This window comes from Corvus hawaiiensis, chromosome 10 (genome assembly GCF_020740725.1).
Source record: "Corvus hawaiiensis isolate bCorHaw1 chromosome 10, bCorHaw1.pri.cur, whole genome shotgun sequence".
In the NCBI taxonomy this organism is placed as follows: Eukaryota; Metazoa; Chordata; class Aves; order Passeriformes; family Corvidae; genus Corvus; species Corvus hawaiiensis.
Window position 1 is genome coordinate 28,610,481 of NC_063222.1, and position 21,369 is coordinate 28,631,849.

At 38.9% G+C, this 21,369-nt stretch overlaps 1 protein-coding gene across 2 annotated transcripts; it reads right to left on the reverse strand.

Annotated features, from left to right (window-relative positions):
* Nucleotides 1–125: 125 nt before the first annotated feature.
* Nucleotides 126–21,346, reverse strand: GYG1 (glycogenin 1). 2 transcript variants are annotated; one of them, XM_048313784.1, is made up of 8 exons: nt 21,242–21,346; nt 17,891–18,026; nt 15,777–15,951; nt 15,287–15,449; nt 11,466–11,592; nt 8,015–8,234; nt 7,282–7,332; nt 126–7,061 (listed from the first exon to the last, which is right to left on the reverse strand). In XM_048313784.1, exons 1-8 carry the CDS (start codon nt 21,246–21,248, stop codon nt 6,900–6,902), a joined length of 1,041 nt encoding a protein of 346 aa, XP_048169741.1. In that variant the 5' UTR covers nt 21,249–21,346; the 3' UTR covers nt 126–6,899. The 2 variants fall into 2 exon arrangements, with proteins under 2 accessions (XP_048169741.1, XP_048169742.1); XM_048313785.1 differs by lacking the exon at nt 7,282–7,332 and having other exon boundaries at nt 21,242–21,345.
* Between the last annotated feature and the right edge of the window lie 23 nt (nt 21,347–21,369).

Genomic DNA, 21,369 nt, shown 5'->3' on the forward strand with positions numbered 1-21,369 from the left:
ATACCACAGTGCAAGGGAGGAATATTTATCCAACCATAGATTACTTTCTCCCTCTGCCCCCCCCGCCCCCCACCCCATTAAAATTTTGTTTGTTTAAATACAATCATAGATGCAGAATTCTCACCTTTAGGAAGAAATACAAACCTTTAATGTGAGAGTATCACAAGTATACAGATGTTTCTCTACGGCTTAGGCTTTTTAGTATTTTCCAATGTAAAATACAGTATCCTTTGTATGAGATACTGCAGAAATCATAGAAGTACTGCAATTCACTTTTCCTGTGCTGGACTGATGAGAGAAGAGTGAAAGTAGTACACTTCAGTCTTTCTTGACTACAGCAAAAATAGAATGGAATACACTTCTGTATGTTTGGGCTACATCTTTCCTCCAGACACCATGTTGTTCTCATACAGTGAGATTAATATTAGAACAGTTTGCCATATATAGCTTGCCAGGAATGTTCATCTTGCAGTGACAAATACATAATTTGTTGCTCTTTTGCTTACTACCATAGATTGGAGAAACAAGACTTGTTTGGCTTTTATCTTGCTGCTTGATGTCTCTGACTGTGTGTAGGCATCAGAGGTTCTTAGAATCTAAAATGAGTCCTTAGAAGAATTCTTAGACAACTTGCAGTATGTGGGTGACATGACAAGGAGAGCCCACTGCACGAGACTTATCAGAGACAGGACATTATTACAGTTTATGTAGACTTAAGTATCTATTCTCTGAGAACTAGTAGGACTGTACCTCTAGATAGATAAAACATGCTGGAAAAATGCAGAGCACAAACTTGGCATTTTATAGATCCTTATATTTAATGTTACATCCAAAGTATAAGTAGTAACAGCTACACTATTGATTTGCATTCAGCAAAGTTTCTTGTTTACCTAACATGGTGATTATTGTGTATACTAATGAAAGCATACGTGGGCTTTCTTAACAGTTCAGTTTACTGTTAAGTAACTGCCTGTGTCCAGCTGATTTCGATTTTGCCATCAGGTACGGAGGCAGTTAGTATTATGCAGTGTTTGTTTCAGAATTAAAATAACAGGATTGTTTTGATGTCTCCTAGATTCCTGACAAACTCTGTTTTTAAAGCATTTACCTGAAGTTCCTGCTTGTTATGAATATATAACCCGAAGTTCTCAAAGCTATCTTTATAGCAGGATACTTAAAGAGTAAGACATTAGTTTGGAAGTAATTAATCTGCAAGCAACATTTGTTCAAGAGGTGATGGTACAATATCTGCTTTGTGATTCCATGTGCACTATTACTATGTTTTGAAGGGAGGTTATTTAACTTGTTCATTGTTGCTACTAATAGCTTGGAACCCCACTGCAGAAGACCAGTGTTTTGACAGGTGTTGCAGGCTGGGTCAGAAGCATAATGCTGTTATTACTAAGGGGAGTTGAAAGATGATCCCAACAGTTTTCTGGTTATGAATAAATAATTATTTTCCAAGAAGCTTTACTGTATTTTAAAAATAGTGCCATCACAGTCTCACCAGTAAAAATAAATTGTGGAGTGACTGTTGAAGTGTGGTTTGGATTTTAATACTAGAAATTAAATGTCTCTGTTGAGCCATTTGGAATGACTCAAATGGGGTAGCACAGCTGTTGGTTAGCCTGGCTATTACAGCTCATTATCCTGGAGATATGTAGAACACTTTTGTTATTGTCATAGCAACTTGTTTAGCTGTGTAAGTGCAGCTAGCCTGCCTAATTAATATTCATCACAGAAATTGAAGACAGGTTCTCTTCTAATAAAAGTAGCAAAGAAGAGGTAGAAATCCTTCCAATAAATGTTTAAAACACAAAAAGCACAAAAAAAATTAAAATACCAAATCTTTTTGTCCAACTGCTTTACATCCCTTTTCTTCGTGTTTACAAAGTAATAGCTAAATAATGTAACTGTACTTAGGCTACTCAGCTCCCTAGCATTTTTTTTCCAAAACACCTAAATTTCTCATCCTAAACTTTTATTTAGAGAAAGATAACATCTTCATTTCAGTGTTTTGGGATTTAACGAAATTAAGGCTGTGATTGATTTATACCTTGAGCCTGTGTTATTTTGCATAAACATATTTAATATTTTGGATAATACTTCTCTTCAAGTTACGCGTCCCAAAAAAATATTTTTTCAGTTTTGCTTTGTGTTCAAAATATAAATGCCTCAAATAAGTGATAAAAAACTAATTTGCTCCTAAATGTTAATTTAGAAGCACACAAACTCCTGAAATTTTTCCAGTGTTCATTTCTTCAAAAGGCTGCTTGTTAGTACAATGCGTAACAACACAAAAAAACCCCTCAAAACCAAAATGCGTATTCCTGCATTCTAACTTGCACGTATTTAATCTCATTTTAGAGGTGACAAGGTAGTAAAAGGTAAATAATGTGTCTTCTCCTTCAGACAAAACCCTCTATAAATGAATTAGTTTCATGTTTCTATCTTAGTATTGCCTGATAAACAAACAGATCATCTGGACTGATTGTTTCAGAAAAGGTGGTCAGTGACACTTTGTAAGGAATTCTTATTTTTGCAGGCTATGTCCAAAGATGGAATTTAATTCAAAATTTTAAAGTATTTTTACTATTTCTGAATAGTACACAGGTGCAGGAGGGAGTTCCTCTGTTGATTACTCCCCAGGAATTAGTAAAAAGGAAGTACTTAAATTTGTGAAACACTTTCTTTTAATGTTTTACTTAACAGAACTCCAATGATTTTGTAAAAGTAAAGGTTTTTTTGATAAAATACTATAATCATAGGCATGTATTGACAGCATGCTATCTAGCAATTTCAGTAGACACTTTGAACAATAAGACTGTGCTATATGCAAAGTAGACTCTAATCCACTCATGTGTCAGTGAATGAGTTAGTCCTTGTAAAATAAATTAAAACAAATTATTTTATAGCTGCCAGCTTTCTAACAGTTTTCCTGTACTGCTTTTCCTCTTGTAGTGGAAAAATGGCATGTTTTTCACTGCCATACATATGTCTTAATGGAATGCTGATCTGCATGCTGCTTGATTTACGGAGGAAGAATTTGGTAAACTACACTTGTTCATGTCCCACTGAGTAAAAAACAGCACTGAAGAATCTCAGTTGAGTATTAGTTGAATATTCTTGTCTGTTCTTTTCTTTCCATTTGATTGTGGTCTTCTGATATGTGTTCACCTAACATCCTGCTCCCTTCACTATGATGCTCAGATTTTGAACTGGAGGCAGAGATTGCTATATTTAGGTCCTGTCTAGATTTGGGAAGTGTACTTGGCAGCAGAGAAATGGAGTCTGCAAAGCTTGTAAAGCCTTTCACCTCTTATGTCTGAGAATATCAGCCTGCTGATTATAAGATGAATTGCAAACATAAGTAATGGAAAAGGATTGAGAAATAGAGGGAAGATGTCTACTATTTGGAGAAAGTGAGCTAATGAAAGGAGTGAGAAAGGAATTAAAAACAAGCCAACTAACAAACTGATGCAGTTTTTGGAGAGCCAGCACCTTAGCTATGGAGAGAGGCATACTTTAAGTCTGTTAGAGAAAGAATAACAAGGACATGAACGATGGAAGACAGCATGAACCCCAGTATCTGATTGTCACTGGAAAGTTGAAAAAGAACAAGAAAACAGAGCTAAACCTGACTGAAGCTGGGTTTTGAGTGGGGTTTTTTTGGGTTGGTTTTTTTTTTGTTTGGGTTTTTTTTTGTTTGTTTGTTTGGTTTTTTTTGCATAGAGTTTATGTGAGTTAAACTTTTTTTGCGTTTTTCTGGTTCAGATTTTGATATTAAATGATAAGCTGGAAAAATAATTTGCAATTACAAAGGACAGATTTGGGGTTTTTTTGTTATTTCCATTTTACAAGTAAAAATTTCACAGGCAAGAGAACCATTTCTACAACTAGTCAAGCTGCATCATTACTTGTGTGAAAATATGGTGATACTTTGCAAAATGGCTTAGTATGATTATGAAAACAACTGAAAGCAGTTACTAGTATTGTTTGTCTATTAGATGATGATTTCCATGTTCCAAAGCCATATAAAACTTACTGAAGGTAATACTACACTGCATGGTCTCTCCTAAGAAAGCCATTAATGTATCTGAGAGAAAAGAGGTAAAAGCTGAGCACAGAAAAGTCCTGTCTGATTTGATGGAGCTGTTCAGTAAGTCGGGTGGTTAAACACCTTGGTGTTCTGGCTGTTTGGCCTTTTTTTTTCTGCTTTTCATGATCTGTAAGTAGTCTTTGGCTTTTGGCATTCTCTTTCGTGGAGTTTGAACAGCATGTTCTAGAAGTTAGCTTTTGGAATTATTTTTAATTCCAAATATTGAGTTAGTAGTCTATCATTCTGGTTTTGGTTGGGTTTTGTTTGTTTGGGGGTTTTTGGTTTTGTTTTTTGTTTCTTTCCCCCCACCCCCCATACATAAAATAAAGATGTATATGGAAAAAATGCTTCTTAAGCTTTTAAGGGTTGCTGAGCTGTCACCATTTAAGGAATACCTTAGATTACAGGCTTCATAAAGGCAAATGAAGTTCCAATATTTGAGTTGCAATCTCAGCAGTGCTGTGATTCTTCTGAATAATGATGTTTAGAGTATAGTGCTGCTTTGAGTACCTTCAGATTAGAGTAGAAAACTGCCTGATGTATCAAGTGATGCTATTGCAAGGAATAAAAAGGGATCTCTGTTTTTCTGCAAAAGCTGCCTGCAGCAATTGTGAAGGAAATAGTTGCAAATAATGACATAAAAGGTCATTTTATTGAAAATAAGCTGCATAGAATTCGGTATAGATGTCATACCTTTTGCTTTCCTGAGGCTGTGATCATATATACTTGATCATAGTATGAGTTACAGAGGCTACGACAGAATGATTTTCACAGGTTATCTTTCTTCACTAACTGTATTTGTTAACCAAAAACATGCCGGTTTTCATCTTATTCAGCATCTCTCCTTATCTTATTGTATTAACGTAACAAAACTTACATGCTAAACCAAATTTTCAGGCAGGTAATAAGTATCATACTTTTATATTTGGTTCTCTCCAACTAAGCTTAAAAAGAAGTAACGTGCCTATTCTCAAGTATGAATACAGACAAGGGGAAGAAAATTTAGACTGTTTAGCTTAAAGAGAGTATTTTACCATTTTCCATAGAGTATTCTGTGAGTATGCAGAACTCTCCAATATTTGTTTGATAAAGTATACTTTTGTCATTACAGACTGTAACTAGTAATCCCTCCTGCTTTCACACAACTTCAAATTTATCTGTTAAAAAAAAAAACAAACAAAAAACAAAAACACAGCAAAAGAAAAACCCATACAGGAAAGGGCTAGTTACAACTAGGAGATACTATGTTCTTTTAAGTAGCTACAAGCTACTCTGGTTTGGACCTCATCTTTTAGCATTTTTCCTAAATGGTGACCAACTAAATCTTAGAGCAATTAAGTAGTGAAAACAGTTAAAACAGACTAACCCTTATACTCATATTATGTCTTCTGCTTTACCAGCAAATGGTGATAGCTTGTTGATTGTTTATTTTATCTCTAGGCTAAAGGTTTAGCACCATCACTAGATTCCAGCCAAAATCCTCCTTTATTAGGAAATAATGAAGTAATATTTTCTTAGTGTTTCTGGATTAGTGCAGGGTATAGCTGTCAAAGAACACCAGTTTTGTTCTGTTTAGACTTTTGGCTGAAGGACAGATCTACACCTTAGTACAGATAACAGCCAATCTCTGTCATCAGCACGCTTTATTTTTACTGCTTTTCCATGTGTTTCGGAATACATGTAGCCTGAGTGTGGCAAAAAAAGCACTTTCTTTTACTCTCTTTACACATGGAAAGAGTAGTTTTCCTTATCAGCGTAGGTGCAGTTAAGTTACTTAAGCAGCTATGTAATCCCTCTTTGCCAAAGTAGGATCACTGTTGTGTTTAAGACTAAGTTCAGCATACAGGGCTCACATTAGGGATGATGTTTCTTTAGTCATTTGAAAGAAAGATATCTTCTTCCCAAACTTCAAGTTACTAATGCAAGCAGCTTCAGCAGGCACTTCCTCCAGTGCCCTGTCCTCTATTTATGGCAAGCTAATAAAGGGATTGGCCCTGGCAAATTACTAAGTACTTCTAAATAATTATGAACTAAAAGCTGGACATTTTCTAATGAGAGCTTGAGTAGCATTAGCAAAGCTTAAGGGTTATTTATACCTGTTAAATATTTTAGTTAGACTACTTTGGAGCTCCCTTTTTCTTAATTGCTCAAGAGTTTAGGGAAGACAGAAATGCATGACAACTTTTTATTTTTGTATCAAGTGCAACATTGCAAGGAACAGATAAAACTCAGTTTACTAGTCCCATAGTATACAGAACTGAAAAACGCATTCTGCCATGCTGCAGGCACTGTGCGTAAGAACCTGGTCAAAATTTCAGTGCAATTGTGACTGGAAGAGCAAAGCAGTGCTATTACTGTTACAACTGTATGTATCCCAGTGTCATTAATACATTTATGGTAAAGCAGAATGGCTACCACTCCAGTGTATGAGCAATCCCATGAATTAGATTTTACATCTAGAACAGCAAGCAAAGGAATCAATGCTAATCACCTTAATGAGGTGAGGTAACAAACCCAGTTTAAAGAATATGTTGAGCCAATTGATCAAAACAGAAGAAATTTTAAGCTGAAAATACCTGGTTTTATCTAGTAGGGAGAATTGGAAATTGGGCAGTAATAGGTGGCCCAAGGATTCTGCTTCCTAGCTTTTGCTCAGTCTTCATCTGTAGCACTGCAGAGGCCTTCAGCCAAGAAGTTTTTCCTCAAGCTACTAGCAAGTGTAACTGACCACCATCTATACCTTTCTAGCTGTTAGTTCTGGAACAAGTCCTTGCATCACCACTGTTTGAGACAGGCATTTCTACTGCAGGTAGGTATCAAGTTTCTTCTTGATGTTATCAAAGGAATCCACTCCCATATAGTCAGCTTGGCCCTGTTCCCACCGCTCCTTGCGTTCTTCTGAAGATTCAGTTGGTAATAGTGGTGATACTGATACGTGGGACACTGCCTCTGTAACTTCTGCCTAAAAGGAAAAGCAGAGTAAAAATATACAAGTACTTTGTACAGCTAAAGCAAGCAACAGGCCATAAAATGGGACAAGAAAGTAGCTGCTATCATGCACAGTAGCAAGCAGTGCCAATGGGAAGGGATTGTGCAGCTTTCCTAGCAAAATAACAAAGCAGAGTTACAGAAGTTAGCAGGGGAGAAAAAAAAGAAAAAAGTGAAGTTTAAGTTCTTCATACCTCTCTACAGAAGCCACAAGAGAAAGCCAGAGTATAGACCAAGCCCGATAGCTGCAAATAGTTTGTTAGAAAGATGCAAGATTACCAAGAGAAGCACATCTTAAGAGATCAGTAACTTTGGTCTTAGAAAGGCTGAGAACTTAAACTGGCCCATGCACTAAGCTAAGACTAAGAAGTCTGCAGTCAGATGCAGGCTACTAAATTCTGTGAATGAGAACTAGAGTTAGAAGCGTTACTTCGGTTTTAAAAAGTATTGGCATTCATCACTGCCTGTTTATGTTAAGTATTGATTCTCTAGTTATCTTAGGCTTACCTAAATATGATTCACCATGCAAGATATGTATGTACATATTTGCATGCTGAACCGGGGTTCTTCTGCTTGAGAACCTTATTAGCTGCAACACACTGAGAGTTAGGCCCTTCTCTGTATACATTAAAGAAATTAGTACATCGGAGAAGTTACTACAGTACAATATCTGGTGCAACATTAGCTACCTACAGAGTTTGTTTTAGGCAAGCATACAGCTATGTCCAAGACCTGTCTAGCATGCTTCTCTTTTGTAGTATTATTTATTCCAAGCTTAAAAGGACAAAACTAAAATACCCTGCGTATCCCACAAACTAAACAACACCCATGCTTTGAGATGGACAGAGGGAAGGGAAATTGATGCAATGGTAAATAACCTGTCATCCATACTTAGGCATGGATGTACAAGATTATTAGAGCACGTACCATGTTTGCCCCTGTAGTAATTTCTTTAACAATTCCGTGCTGTTCTAGTAATGGTAAAACATCAGCTATGTAGGTATCCCACCACATGTTGAGGAATTCTGGGTGAACTATTTTTGGGTCGTCCATATTGCCCTTTATGCTTTTTGTTCTGGAGTCATATGTATAGTTCCATGGCTTTGTGCTTCCCAGGAAATGCACGACCTTAGTATTTGCACCAAACCTGTTGGACAGAAAAATTTTAGAAGCCAGTTGTACATGTGTCTAGAAAATGAGTTTTGACTGGCAGACATAATTTCTTCTAACCTGCTATTTCTTATTTGTCCAGAAAACAGAAATATGAATATATTTAGGAGGCTAAATGCTAAATGATTGAACTGCCAATGCCTATTGGGACTGAAAGCATTGCGATACAACAGAAACAATGCAAACTGAATTCTACATTACACTAGTCAGAATACAGCCAAAACCTAGCGGTCTGGGCTATTTAAATACTTACAGACAACTCAAGCCTTTAGGGTGATGTCCATAGCTCAGGAGAGAGCAGTCTCAAGCAGCCGTTGCAATCGGAACTGGTTTTAAAAGTGAAAAAGATTCTACTCCAAAGTCAGCAAGCCAGAGAGTTAAGCATTACAAGTATTATATGGAGAAGGGTCAGTGTTAACAGTTAAACCTTTCAGTTTATAGCCCTGTAGAAATGGATCATTGGCTGGCTCTGCTGCAAGAAGACCGTGTCCCTGCAAAATAATAACTTTGTGTAACCAAGGCATTTCAGAGGACTCCTGATCTTGGTGCAGCAGGGTCTTGCTAGACTTAGCCCTTACTTAACCCTTATTTCCTAAATAACCTTAGGGCAGCCATGCATGGATTTGGTGGTGGGTTGGTTTGTTTTTTTTTTCTTTTTGAAACCATTTAAACTCCATTTTCAATATGGACTTCCAGCTTTGTCCCAACTGTTATCAATATGTTCTTTGGTATTAGAAGTATAGCCAAGATGCACCTCTTCTCAAGTAAAGAACTTGACACTGAAAGACACAACATTCATTTCATTCTCCTACAGTTCCAGAACTAGGTTTCAGCTTGATTCAGTTTTGTGAACAAGCAATACCAGTCTCTCTACTACCAGTGACTATCTCACCTAGTTCAGTTTGTATCACATTAGGCTTTCTTCTCAACATAATATGACTGAAATGGAGAGTAATGTCAAAGTAGCTTGTCTAACATTTTATTAATCAGATGCAGATCATTTTGAGTGGGACTCAGGCATTAAAGAGTTTTACATATGGAGACAATACAGGGGTGTTTCAAAAGCCATGGAATATTCAAACTGAGTATGCTTGTGGGTGGGGGTGTGGGTTTCATACTATTTTAAGGTTCTTGACTGTATTTCAATGTTCATGTTCAATGTTTTGAATATAACTGATCTTATTGCAGAATGAAGACTTACGTGTGTGTGAAAGGCCAAGTATTTGCATTAACTCCGTGCTAAAAAGTGTCTTCAAGAGGTCAGTTACAGGGCTTTAACTTTAAACCCCAAAAGTAAAGACTGAGCAGAAGGGAACTACCTTAGTTTTATTAGCTGTCACAGTACTAAGCAACCTGAGTTTTCTTCATCTGAGGCTGCTGCTGTTCTGAAGAAACTTATGGTTCAAAAATCAAGGGTATTTAAGCTAGAGAATAGAATGCGTAAGAAGTATCATGTGACCCTTGTTACAAATGGAGAAGTATACTCTTGGTATCTTGTCCACTTACGGTCAGAACAACAGATGCCAAGCTTCTACAATGTTTTCAGTATCTGCCTTCTAGATACTTTCTGGATCTGCAATATTTGATTTTGACATTTAAACTCAACTGTTAGGAAGCTTTATGTCCACACTGGCCTCAGCAACTAATCTGTCTTTCCCCATCTCCCAGAAAAGTCCTTCATCAATGTTTTGAAGTTAGAGAGCATTTGTCATGAATTGGCATTTTCCTTTGGGAAAAGGATTACTGAGACTGCTGTGAAATCTAGTCTCGCTGTACAAAGCTGCAAAAAACTTAGCTATTGCTGTCAGTAGGTTTAAATTTCACTATATTCCAACCACTGATTATCAGGAGTGTAAGCTGCTGATCTAACCAAGGGAACTTGTTCCACCTATTGAGCAGGGAATTTTACTTGCAAGGGCTGCACTGTCAGCATTCTACTTTTGAAGGTCTGGTGAATTCAGTTAAGCAGCTGATTCAATTAGTTGAAGGGAATTTTTGTCAGGAGCTCCCAGATCCAATTAGTCTTCCATGGCAACAAAGTAATTTGTAAAATTAAGGTCATGTGACTAACAGCCAGCCATGGAAAGAGGACATACTTTACAATAGATGTTAGTTTATCGAATGCTATCCAGCTACTTAGTCATTCTGAGGCTTGCATATATTTCTTTAAATAAGTGTTCCACTTTTAGCATGACAAGATTCCAAATAGTATTCTGATCACAAGACATAGTTTGATCTTGAGCCAGCAAGCCCTGCTTATGCTAGCTGCTGCTTTAGACACTAGTAACCTGATGTCATTCAGAGATCAGATTGTTTTTATGCAATTGGCACTTTCCCTTCCCCCTTGCCCCCAACTTCTGCAGCTCATAATAGATAAAGAGTTTCTGTGTAACACTTCAGCTTTCCTTCTTTCCCCCGCCCCCTTCCTCCTGGGTTATTGTAACACTTTGAGTAACCCTGCCTCTGACCTACAGTTTACTGACATGCCAAACTAATGCTGCTAGCTAGGGAGGATACAGTCTTCATCACAGAGGAAATACGCAATGAAATGTGCTTGGCTGTAGTCTTTGTTCCATCTTGCTGTTACTTAAGGAACTGACAGAGGTCTCAAAAGACTGTTAGGGGAGAATTCTAGCTTGCTACAAGTCTTTGTTCACCACACTTACTTGAATGGTAGAGGTTGATTACATGAAACTGTAACTCCTGGCTGTTACATACCCTAAGTAATTTGAGTGAGAAAAGGGGAAGTTATCTAAGTGGGAAGGATACCTCCAGGGACATGCTGAATTTCAGCTCAAGCTGATTAAAGAGCCGACTGCCATTGGTTAGAACTGTACTACACTGTATCCTATACCGGAGGAGTGGTTCTTCCTTTTGCAAGTGACCTGTCAAATGTGCTTACTCTAAATCAACTTCAGTGTTATCACTAGGGATGAGTGGTTCAAGCTACAGGTACAGCTGTCTCTCTGCATTTATCTTGAGATGATTCATTTGACTTACATCAATTCAACCTTTTTTTTTTTTTTTAAGAGAAGAAATTATTATATATTGTATATATATATTATTATATATATTCCTTCTAGAATATATATATATTATATATATTCCTTCTATAAAACCTGTGTAAGCTCACATCGTGCCTGTTCATTCTGTTACAAGAAATTACTTTATGTAAGCTCTGAAAGTCTTCTCGAAGTTTTCAACTTACGCTTTAAATGCTGGAAGGTAGGAATATACAGAAGTGCTGCTCAAATTATAAATAAACGGTAGATGTTTACTCATGTCTGTTGTTGCCCAGCTGCTGAAGAAGGTGTTTAATAACCCCTGATCTGCACCTAAAAGAGAAAGCATTAATAGGCTACAAGCAACAGACAGCTGTTTGAGGATCTTTTTCAATCACTTCACTAAGTAAGAGTCGGTAATGCAGTTACCATGTCCAGTAGAAGTCTGGCACAGAGCACTAAAGTTCTATTTCTGAACAACCCCGCAAACCCTGCAGCCTTTGAATATTCCAAAAATGCGGAGAACAAAATAGTATGTATGGGGTTACTTTTAACTGCTGCTCACAAACTCTGCCATTCGGTTTCTTTTACAGCTTAAATTCAATCTGGATAAGGCAGCAAAAAAAACCCACAATAAAACAGTACAACTGAGCACTGTTCAGCTTCAGGAAAGCTGTAGCTCAGAAGATCAAATGGCAACAATCAGTTTTATTACTTATGCTTACAGATGCATCATCTCACTGCAGGAGCTAGGGTATCAGCGGCCTGTTAGGCCTGCAGTCCCAGATGCATCTACCTCCACACTGATCTGGTAAGAAAAGCATATTTAATCTTGGTGACAACTCTAGTAAAACTCCATCAAATCCCTTAACAGACAATAGGCGTTCCTAGTTCTGTAGTAAAAAGCTCCTGACTGACCGTTAAATGAGGATAATCTGTGTTCAGAGGGGTCACCTCAGCTTGCAAGTAGAGGTTGTTACAAGGTTAAGTGAGTCTGAAGTTGTTTGGTATCTCAGTAGTAGATTAGCTAAAAAAATAAATAAGTATAGCCTACAGGCCAGAGCAGACTAGTTTATAAGCAGTGATCGAGAAGAAAAAACCTATTTATTTATATCCATTCATTCTTTATTGCAATGAATATGATTAGTCTTTAAATGGAAATAATTCCTCTTCTCAAGGAGATTGAAGGGAGTCCTCCAGCTTTCACTTGCTGTACTCTTTCACCTATAACTGCATTCACAAGTAACATTACTAAAGAGTAGGTAAATGGATAGCTTAGGGTATTAGTAGACAACATTTCATTTTAATCTTTCCTTTTCTCAAGCACTCAGTCTCTGCTGAGTCAGGAAAAGGTTTTTATTGGCCTATGATTCGATTTAGGGCAGTATTAAGGCTTATACCATCAGTGCTGTTTGAGCACAATTTGCTTTTTGCAACCGCAGTATCTAGACGCTGGGCATAAACTTAGATGTACAAGCAGTACACTGACAAATATAAATTCTAGGTATCCTGTTACAGCTGTCAGCATACATGCAGATTGCAGAGTGAGAAACTGCCTGGAGATTCAGTCTGGTAATTTCAAACCTCTGACTTGCCTCTCAACACATAAAGGAAGGAAAGCACTTTTGAAGAAGTTGTGTCCATCATAAGAAAACCGAAGGGACAGCAACTTTGTATTGAACTTACCCTACAGGACTTCCTCTCGCTCAGGTTGTACATACTTGGCTTTTTTTTTTTCAGATTGCATTCATTTGTGCCAAAGCAGACAATGAAAGCAGCATCTAGCTGTCCTAATTCAGACTTCAACAACAGACTTCAGTAGTCTGGTTATATAAACAGGATCTCAGACACAAGGTGAAAAATCAGGCAGTATTCATACTAACTACGTATTTACAGATGCATATGAAGGTACAATACAGCAACACAGTACAAGCAACTATTTTGGATCCCAGGCTAAAGAGCCAGAGGATTGTTTAAGCAATAGCAACATTCTTAAGGTAGCAGTACTACCAGATTTCTTCTAAAACCAAACTTTTCTTTCCCATCCACTACTTTTAGATGGTATCTAGAGTAGTTGCATGACGTGTTCTTTATTATACAGAAAGGTGAAGTTTAGACAGAGTAGATGTCTACATAAGTAGCCATCATTCTGCCATTTTTGGAAAACAGCACTACATAGGAGGCACCCATCTGCTGTTACATGCAAGAAATATTCTGGAAGGTCTTCCATTCCCCTAGTTACTACTACTGCAGACAAGGTACTTGCAGTTTGACTTCAACTACACACAGTTTGGTAGCTTGTTAAGTTTGCATCCCTATGTCCTATTAAAAGCAGTGACCCTTCACAGGTTTCTCTTACTAAGTTTCCTAGAAACTTTTATTACTCTCTAGGTTAATTTAATTTTCAATCCCCTTTCTCCCTACCAAGTTCCTGAGCTTGGCAGTAGCTTATATGGACAGTCTAGGTCTCCATGGTCTCGTTACTCAGATCACTGCTACCATTTAATAAAAACTAGGTAAATTTTGAAGCTGAAGTAAAAATTGCAGTTCTAGAAATTTGATACTTAAACAATTAACCCACTATTTTTGCTGTAAAGTGCTGCAACAATTGCTTTGCATTTAGAACACAGAGGAAGTTTCACCATTGCACAGCTTTAGCTTTCAAGTCAGCATATTGTAGAAGCAGTTCTACTCTTTTAAAGGACAGGGGCCTTCAACCTAGAAGATCTGGTCTGCTAGCAGTCAAGCACAAAGCTCAAAGGAGACAACCACCAACTCTCAGATGTTCCCAAAGCTACAGATCAGTCAGTTTGCACAAAGATGTGCGCTTGGGGCTTTTTTTTTTGGTTGGTTGCTTTTCGGAGGGGTTGGATGGTACTTTTTGGGGTCAGGGGGAGAGGGGTGGCTTTCTGTTCGTTTGTTTTTGGTGTTTGTGGGAGGTTTTGTTTGTTTGAATGCAACAATTCAGAATTATGCTATAGATTTTGCCATAGCTGGTGATCAATTTGTACCCAATATGTGAGAGCACGCACAAAGCTACCAACTGCTACCTTGTCAGGAGCAAGGTACACACCTTCATTACATGGCAGTACTCATTTTCATGGCATAGCATTGAGCATGCAACTGTGACTAATATTCTTTAGAAGGCCACACACAAGAGTCCCTACTGTAACAAGGATTATTCTGCAGACTAGGAGTGACATCTGGAAATTTTACTTTTTACAAAATACAGAGAGGTAAGTCAACAGGCTAGCTCATTACCTGCTATCTGAGAGTTCCACCTTATGGTCTTATTTACATAGTTTTCCGTAGTTTTTTAAGTTAGATTTTGTTTTGTACCACAGTAGTTACATAACAGAATTAAGTGTCAGGAGACAATGATACTCAGAAGCCTTTAACAATAGCAGTCTCCAAGTAACATATGCTTTTACTGCAGTGGTAACAGATTTAGTAGACTTAGAGGATGGCAGAACTTGGCTTCTCAAGCTTAAACCTGGTACAGTGGCTGATCCCAAGTGACTTATAGCGGGAAGCAGCCATAGCTACATGCACTTGATATTGGGAAACAGACAGTCACCACCCTATAATGACAGGAAGCCATCACATAGCATACAAAGAGATAGTTGTATCTTCAAATGTTTGATTCTCTGAAGCTGTGCTTAAGTTGATCAGTGCTATTTTTTTGTAGCTGCTCGAGTTAGTATAGGACATCCAAGCCTTGAGTGTTAGGAATGTCTGAAGCATAGTACCAGAGTTTCATTTCTTGTTATATGATTCTACACTCTTAATGCTTACAGCTGTTAATTTGGAGGCCAAACTCAGCTTTTATTTCACGAAGCCTGAAAAAACTAGTTTTACTACATATTGTAACGATAGCCTCTTTTTCTGAGAAGGACACAATTTTTGTGTAGTTACACTGAGAATTCTATCATACAGAGTCCCCATGAGATGTATGTAGTTACTGAGCCATCCCAACTACTGTCACCATTTTGGTCTAACTTACATTGAAATACAAATTAATACATACCATCAAAGCTGCCTTTCTCTGTGGCAAACTGTAACAGCTGACTGTATGTTTCAATGGAAGGTCGGTAAACAAAAACTCCTGAATTAAAACAGTCGGGCCAGCCTGGATCTGGTGCTGCAGACAGCTCTTCTCTCTCAAAAAGCTCATCTATATTTGACAAAACCTAATTGTAAAGGGGTTAAAACAATGTTTTTAGGTTAGGAATTGCAGTATCACATTTTAATGGATTTTGGTATCAACCTTAAGATGTGAAAGAAAGCTCTTGTATCAGTGCTCATCTTATGGAAGACGATACTTTACAGAAATAGTCCCCACAGACTTCATTACAGTTAATTTAGATTAAAAGGCACACACATTCTTACTGTTACTAGTCCATCTAGTAAAAGGCTTCTATTACCCCTACTCTTAAAAAAAAACCAACCCACAGAAAAAAAATCCAACAACCCTGATATTAGGTCTTTAAGAGGTACCATGAGACACAGCCACTTACCATTGTGTCTGCATCCATGAAAACACATTTTGAAAACTGTGTCAGTTCCCAGCAGTGAAGCTTTGTTAGTGTGATGCCCAACTCAGGTCTTTTCATTAATGCCAGGTGTGCTGAATCCCCACTATCCAAGACATTTACCAATATGACTTCATCAAAGACTCTTTCCAGCACTCTCCTGGGGAAGAGTCAATTGGCAAGATTTAGTTCTAGTGTTACTCCAACAACAGACCACATGACAGATTCTGTAAAGAGAAGTGGAATAACAGGGAACCTGGCAACATTTCTTTTTGAAAAGAAGTAAGAGTTGACTGCATATGTTGGAATGCACAAGTGCACCTGTCTGCCTCAAAGTTTCTAGATTGTAATGTGCACATTCTGGGGACCAGAGGAGTTTCTTGGGCTTATTTTTTTCTTGCACAAACAGAGTTTTAGTCGGCATTGCCATCAAATCCAGTAAGTCATAGCTATGTAGTACAAACTTTCCACAAAGGTTGCTTTTTTTTTTTTTTTCATCCAGACTTTGATTTCTGGCAACTTAACAGTCTACTCTGAGCAGGCAATTAAGAAATGGGAAGCTGTTAGACTACCTTGAGTAGGACAGTAGCTGAATCCTAAACAGCTGAAACACGGTTTTATGCAATACTTACACTGTTCTAGATTTGTGACATCTGGGACATTTGAAACATCTGACTAGACCCAGCTGCTAGAACTTTCTTTATCCCATAAAGTCTTTTCAAGACTGACTTAGTCATGGCTGTGGGTACAGAAATGTTTTGAACCGGTACCATATTCACTAAAGAGTGATGAACTTTCAGGCAGTGTAGTGAAATTTTGTGGCAGATATCCAACCTTTGCTTTACCATCAATAGAGCATTACCATTAGTTCAAGAGACTAAGGCGTTCACAGTGCTTAAAACAGGAAATGTCTGTAAAGTCTTACTATTCTAGAGTGTTTCTTGAATGCTCAGCAATTACCAGTACAATTTGAGCCACAGAGCTTGTAAATGAATTTTAGGACTCTGCCTTGCGAGGCAGTCTTTATATTGACAGCTTGGTGTGGACAGTGCTTCTGAACTTAAGGCATACTTTGTTAGTGGAGACAGGGCAAGAAATGCAAGTTCCAGTTACACCACTAGGTATCACTGGTCTAAGGGCATAGTACTAGCTGGCTCGCACTAGCACATAAGGACATTTAGGATTCATCTTAAAAGAGCACACTCACCTAACAGGCTTGAATGGATGTTCCTATATGCAACATCTTAATATTGGTAAGACCATTTAGCTGCCAGGAGACTCCAGGAAGAGTCACTCCATTTTTTTTATTGAGTCACCTCTCATTTGTCTCTATATATTGGTAACTCTTTTCAGAAGAACTTCCCCTTGTAGAGAATCTTGACCTATCATCTGTAGTTCCCAGAGTTATTAACTGTTTTGTTGTTTGTCTTTTTTACCCTCTTACATGTGGAAAGAGAAGCCAGTCCACTCCACAGTGAGACTATTCTAAGGAGGCTGTAGGAAGCAGTTGCCTGTTAATTTCATTTGTTGTACTGTGGTGACCTTGTTAGATGCCTCTGTTGAGCTGCTGATTTGACATACTTGGCGCTACTTTAGTTCTGCTCGCTTTCTTCTCCCATGATAAAATTTGAGGTGTCTGCTAGATTTCAAGAGAGCTTGTGTTATATTATCTCAATCAGGAATATTTCTGCAAAACAAATAAATACCAATCCCCTGCTCCCACCTCCACCTACATACACACAGCACTAACAAATGCACAGGCAATATCACATTGTTGGAGAATTCTAAGTAGGACTATAATAGAGCAAAGACCCAGCTGAAATATCAGTATCAAGTCACGGTTTAGAGCTCTAAGTACAGACTATTTGTTTAACTCATCATAGGGAAGAAAGAAAAAAAAACACGCTAAAACATAACAAACAGTTTCATTTTTTAAGAACTTGCAGAACTCCAGATAGTATAGATAAGTTGAATGCTGCTGAAATTAGCTGTTTAGCTTCCAGAGTTTTGAAAGGTTACTATTAAGGAATTTAACTTCCATTTTTCAACCTGCACATCAGCAGGAACTGTTGCAGTTTGAAGTATGTAAGTGACCTTACCTCATAAGATCTGAGACCTGAGGAGTTATGAGTGCAGTCAGCTTCCTTGTTGTTCTGTACTGTTGCAAGGATGAACCAAGTACCAGTGCTCCTTTCACATAGGAGTCATTTGTGGCTAAAGTCACAAAGGACTGGTCTGGAAGAAATGAACTTGGTCAAGTTAGCATGATCCACTACTTTATTCTGGGAGAGATACATTAGAAACCTAGTATTGTTAGGTAGTCATGCTGTGAGACCTCTAAGATGCGGCCTTAAATTCTGTGTAGAGGGCCTTCCTATGTGACTGAAGGAAGCAGATTACTTGCATAGCTATATTTGCTATTGGCAACCTGACACATGGCAAAATGCAGTAAAATGACCCACAAAATCAAGACTGTTGCAAGAGAACGCCAGTTCAAATTTCTCCACAGGTTAAATAATTCATGCCAAATGTAGAGACAATCCAAAAAGTCTAAAGAGCCTTACTTTGGCCGCTAATATGCTAAAAGTGTTTGGAGTCTGTGGGCTTGCTTTTGGCCTAAAGTTAGTAGGGTTTTGTAGAGTTTCTCTAAGTTCAGCTCTCAGCCCTGAAGCTAAAGCAGTGTAAAACTTGCATTCCATTTTCAAATGAAAGTAACCATTGAATTATATCTTAGACAACAGTTTTAAGTTTTGCTAGCTCAGGATTTTGCAGATGAGTTGTTCTGCAACCCATGATTGCAGCTGTCACAAGAATGCAAGATTTAAATGGGAAGTAACTAGTAATACAAAAAGCAATTTAAAACTTACAGGAAAAATTTTTACTCTTTGAGCAAAAAGAGGTACTATAATCTTCTGCTCCAGCTGTATCTTAAATATAGCTTAAGGCAGATTGTTTTGCCTTATAGTACTTATTGAGGCCATATTATACAAGCTTTGCATTCTTTCAATTTTCATGTTGTTTCAAACTGCCAGAGTGGGACTGACAAAAGCAAACAAGTAACTTATACAAGTTCTTCACTGTTAACTATTTTCATGTAGACCTCCTTTCAAAGTTATATCACTTTACAAAGCATGCTCTTTTCTAGCAATCCATTTTTCACTCTATCAACAAAACAGTTTCTTCCTAAGAATCTCGAGAGTCAAATTTATTTTAGCAACTTTGATTTCTTTTCTTTACAGAAGGTGTTAACTAGGTTAGATCAGAGCGGGAGTTCTGGGCACTTAAAGGCTTACTACCAAGCCTAGCAGTAAGATTAAAATACTGACTCCTTTCAGAAAAATTGTTGTTTGGCGTGACTCCTAAGTTTGCGAGGCAATCATCGTCAATACCTCTTTAATATAATATCCCCTTAACAGTTGATGACAGAAAATCACGTGCCATAACTGCCTATAAGCTCTGCAAACCTGGTCTGCAAGATCTATAGACCAGCTACAAAACCTTCTATTTTGCTTAGCAGCAAAACCAACTAGTCCCAAGGGATTTAGATTATAGTAGTCAATCACAAAGATCAAAAAAGCTTCTATAATGCCAGGAATAAAGATATTTTGTTTCAATTCACTTTTAGCTGCCTATTTATACTCGCTCATATTCAGCAAGTCTACAGAACAACTTTGTTTCTTTGAAAGGGCAAGTGTGTAACGTTTTAAGTCGTACGAACATCTTCGTAATAGGACAGGGTTTTTCACTAGGTAATTCGCATGTTACTACTCAATACATTGAAGTCTGACACTATGCTCTCAGCTCACTAAAAATCCAGTGTAGACAAAGTGGGATTGTGCCCAGCATTCATCTGAGTGTTGTTTGTTTTTTTTTTTTCCCTAGCAGTGTTACTAATTCTTAAAGCGACCTTGCCACTGAAAGACAGGTCTTTTCTTCATTAACCTGTTAGCAGCTATACTTCCACTCTGTCTCCTCATCTTCTTGAAACTGAATACTCACACACAAAGGTCTTTACAGAAATAAAGTCAATTTAATGACAGAGTAAAAAGCAGCCCCCTACTGCATCCTAGCCCTAGGAGGAAACTTTAAAACTGCTTGACAGGATGTGAATATTGCCAGCTTGGAGATCATCTAAATCAGCATAGCTTTCCAAAGTTTTGAATTAACTATGTTCTATTCCACATCTCCTCTAAAGTACATTCATAAGTACATGAGTCCACGCTACAACTTGGGCAAGACCAGCTGCTGCTTATTATGGAAGTTACATCTGCAAAAGACTAGTCCGTTCTTCCTAAACAACAGGTATTTCAGCTGTGTGGATCTCCCTTCTCGTCCTTTTCCCCTCTCCGTAAACACTTTCTCCACAGAATCTTATGTTTACACAGCAGCCACTGTTAGGCCCGAAACATAATGAACTCTTGGTGACCGTATGTCTGCAAAACCACATAGAACGAGAGACAGTTGCACAGCTTCCTAATTGACTTACCCAGACAAAACCACGCTACTTCAGAGACCTCTTTGGCTGCCCAGTTCACAGGCTATAATACCTCTTTGCTAGAGTTTTTGTGCTACCCCTTACAGACCCACGACCATCCTAGAAGTCTGAGCTAGGAGCGATCTTTCATTTGATGGCATGCACGAGGTTACTGGAGTGCTTGCCCCACATCATTTAAAAATTCCCCTGGAAGGTTTTTTGTAGGCATAGCCAGAGTTCACAGGTGCTTGCCTTTCCCCCTATTCTCTGAGTTAGGTGCTAGGACATCTGAATTTTTTTTTGAGTATGGGATTCCTAGAGACAGAAGCATCTTATCAAGACATGCATCGGGGGGCAGACTTCCTGCAGGCTTCCAGACCTGAAAATGAAACCGACTCTGCTGACAACTTCAGGTAAAACTGGGGGGGGGGGGGGGGGGAAGGCAACAAAAAACAAACAAACAAACAAAAAAAACCAAACAAAAACAAACAAAAAACACGGAAGAAAGAAGCGAGACATAGGTAGTGCGGCGATAAGGACCTACTCATTGCAAAGTATCAAAAACACAGAAATCACAAGCTCTCTCTGGCTTTCCAGGAGAAGGCTGGGTTTTCCCCTGTGAGCCGCTGTAGCCCTACAGTGGCCCCGCCGGCCCATCCTGCTCTCCACCACGCTGGCTACATCCCTCCCGTTAGGGGAGGGAGGCTGGGGCAGGGCATCGAGGTGGGCGCGGAGCGAGCCAGCACCGTGCGCGTCCTTTCAAACCGCACAGCGGTGCCCGTCGGGACGGCTCCGACCCCCCCGCGGGCAGCCCCTACCCCCACCAGCCGGAGCCCGCTCGCCGCCGGGACGGCTGCCTAAAAATAGGCGCAGCCACGGCAGCCGCGATTCCGCGGCCGGGAGCGCGTGGCGGCTCCGCGAGCGCGGCCCGCGGCCCTCGCGAAGGGCGGCGCGAGCCGAGCGGGCGCACACTGACCTGCCATGGTGCCCGAACGCAGGTCGGCTGCGGGAAAGGCGACGAACGCGGTCGCGGCCGCGCTGAGGCCGCCCCTTATATAGGGGCGGGGCCAGGAGCGGCACGACTGTGGCAGCGGGAGGAGGCCC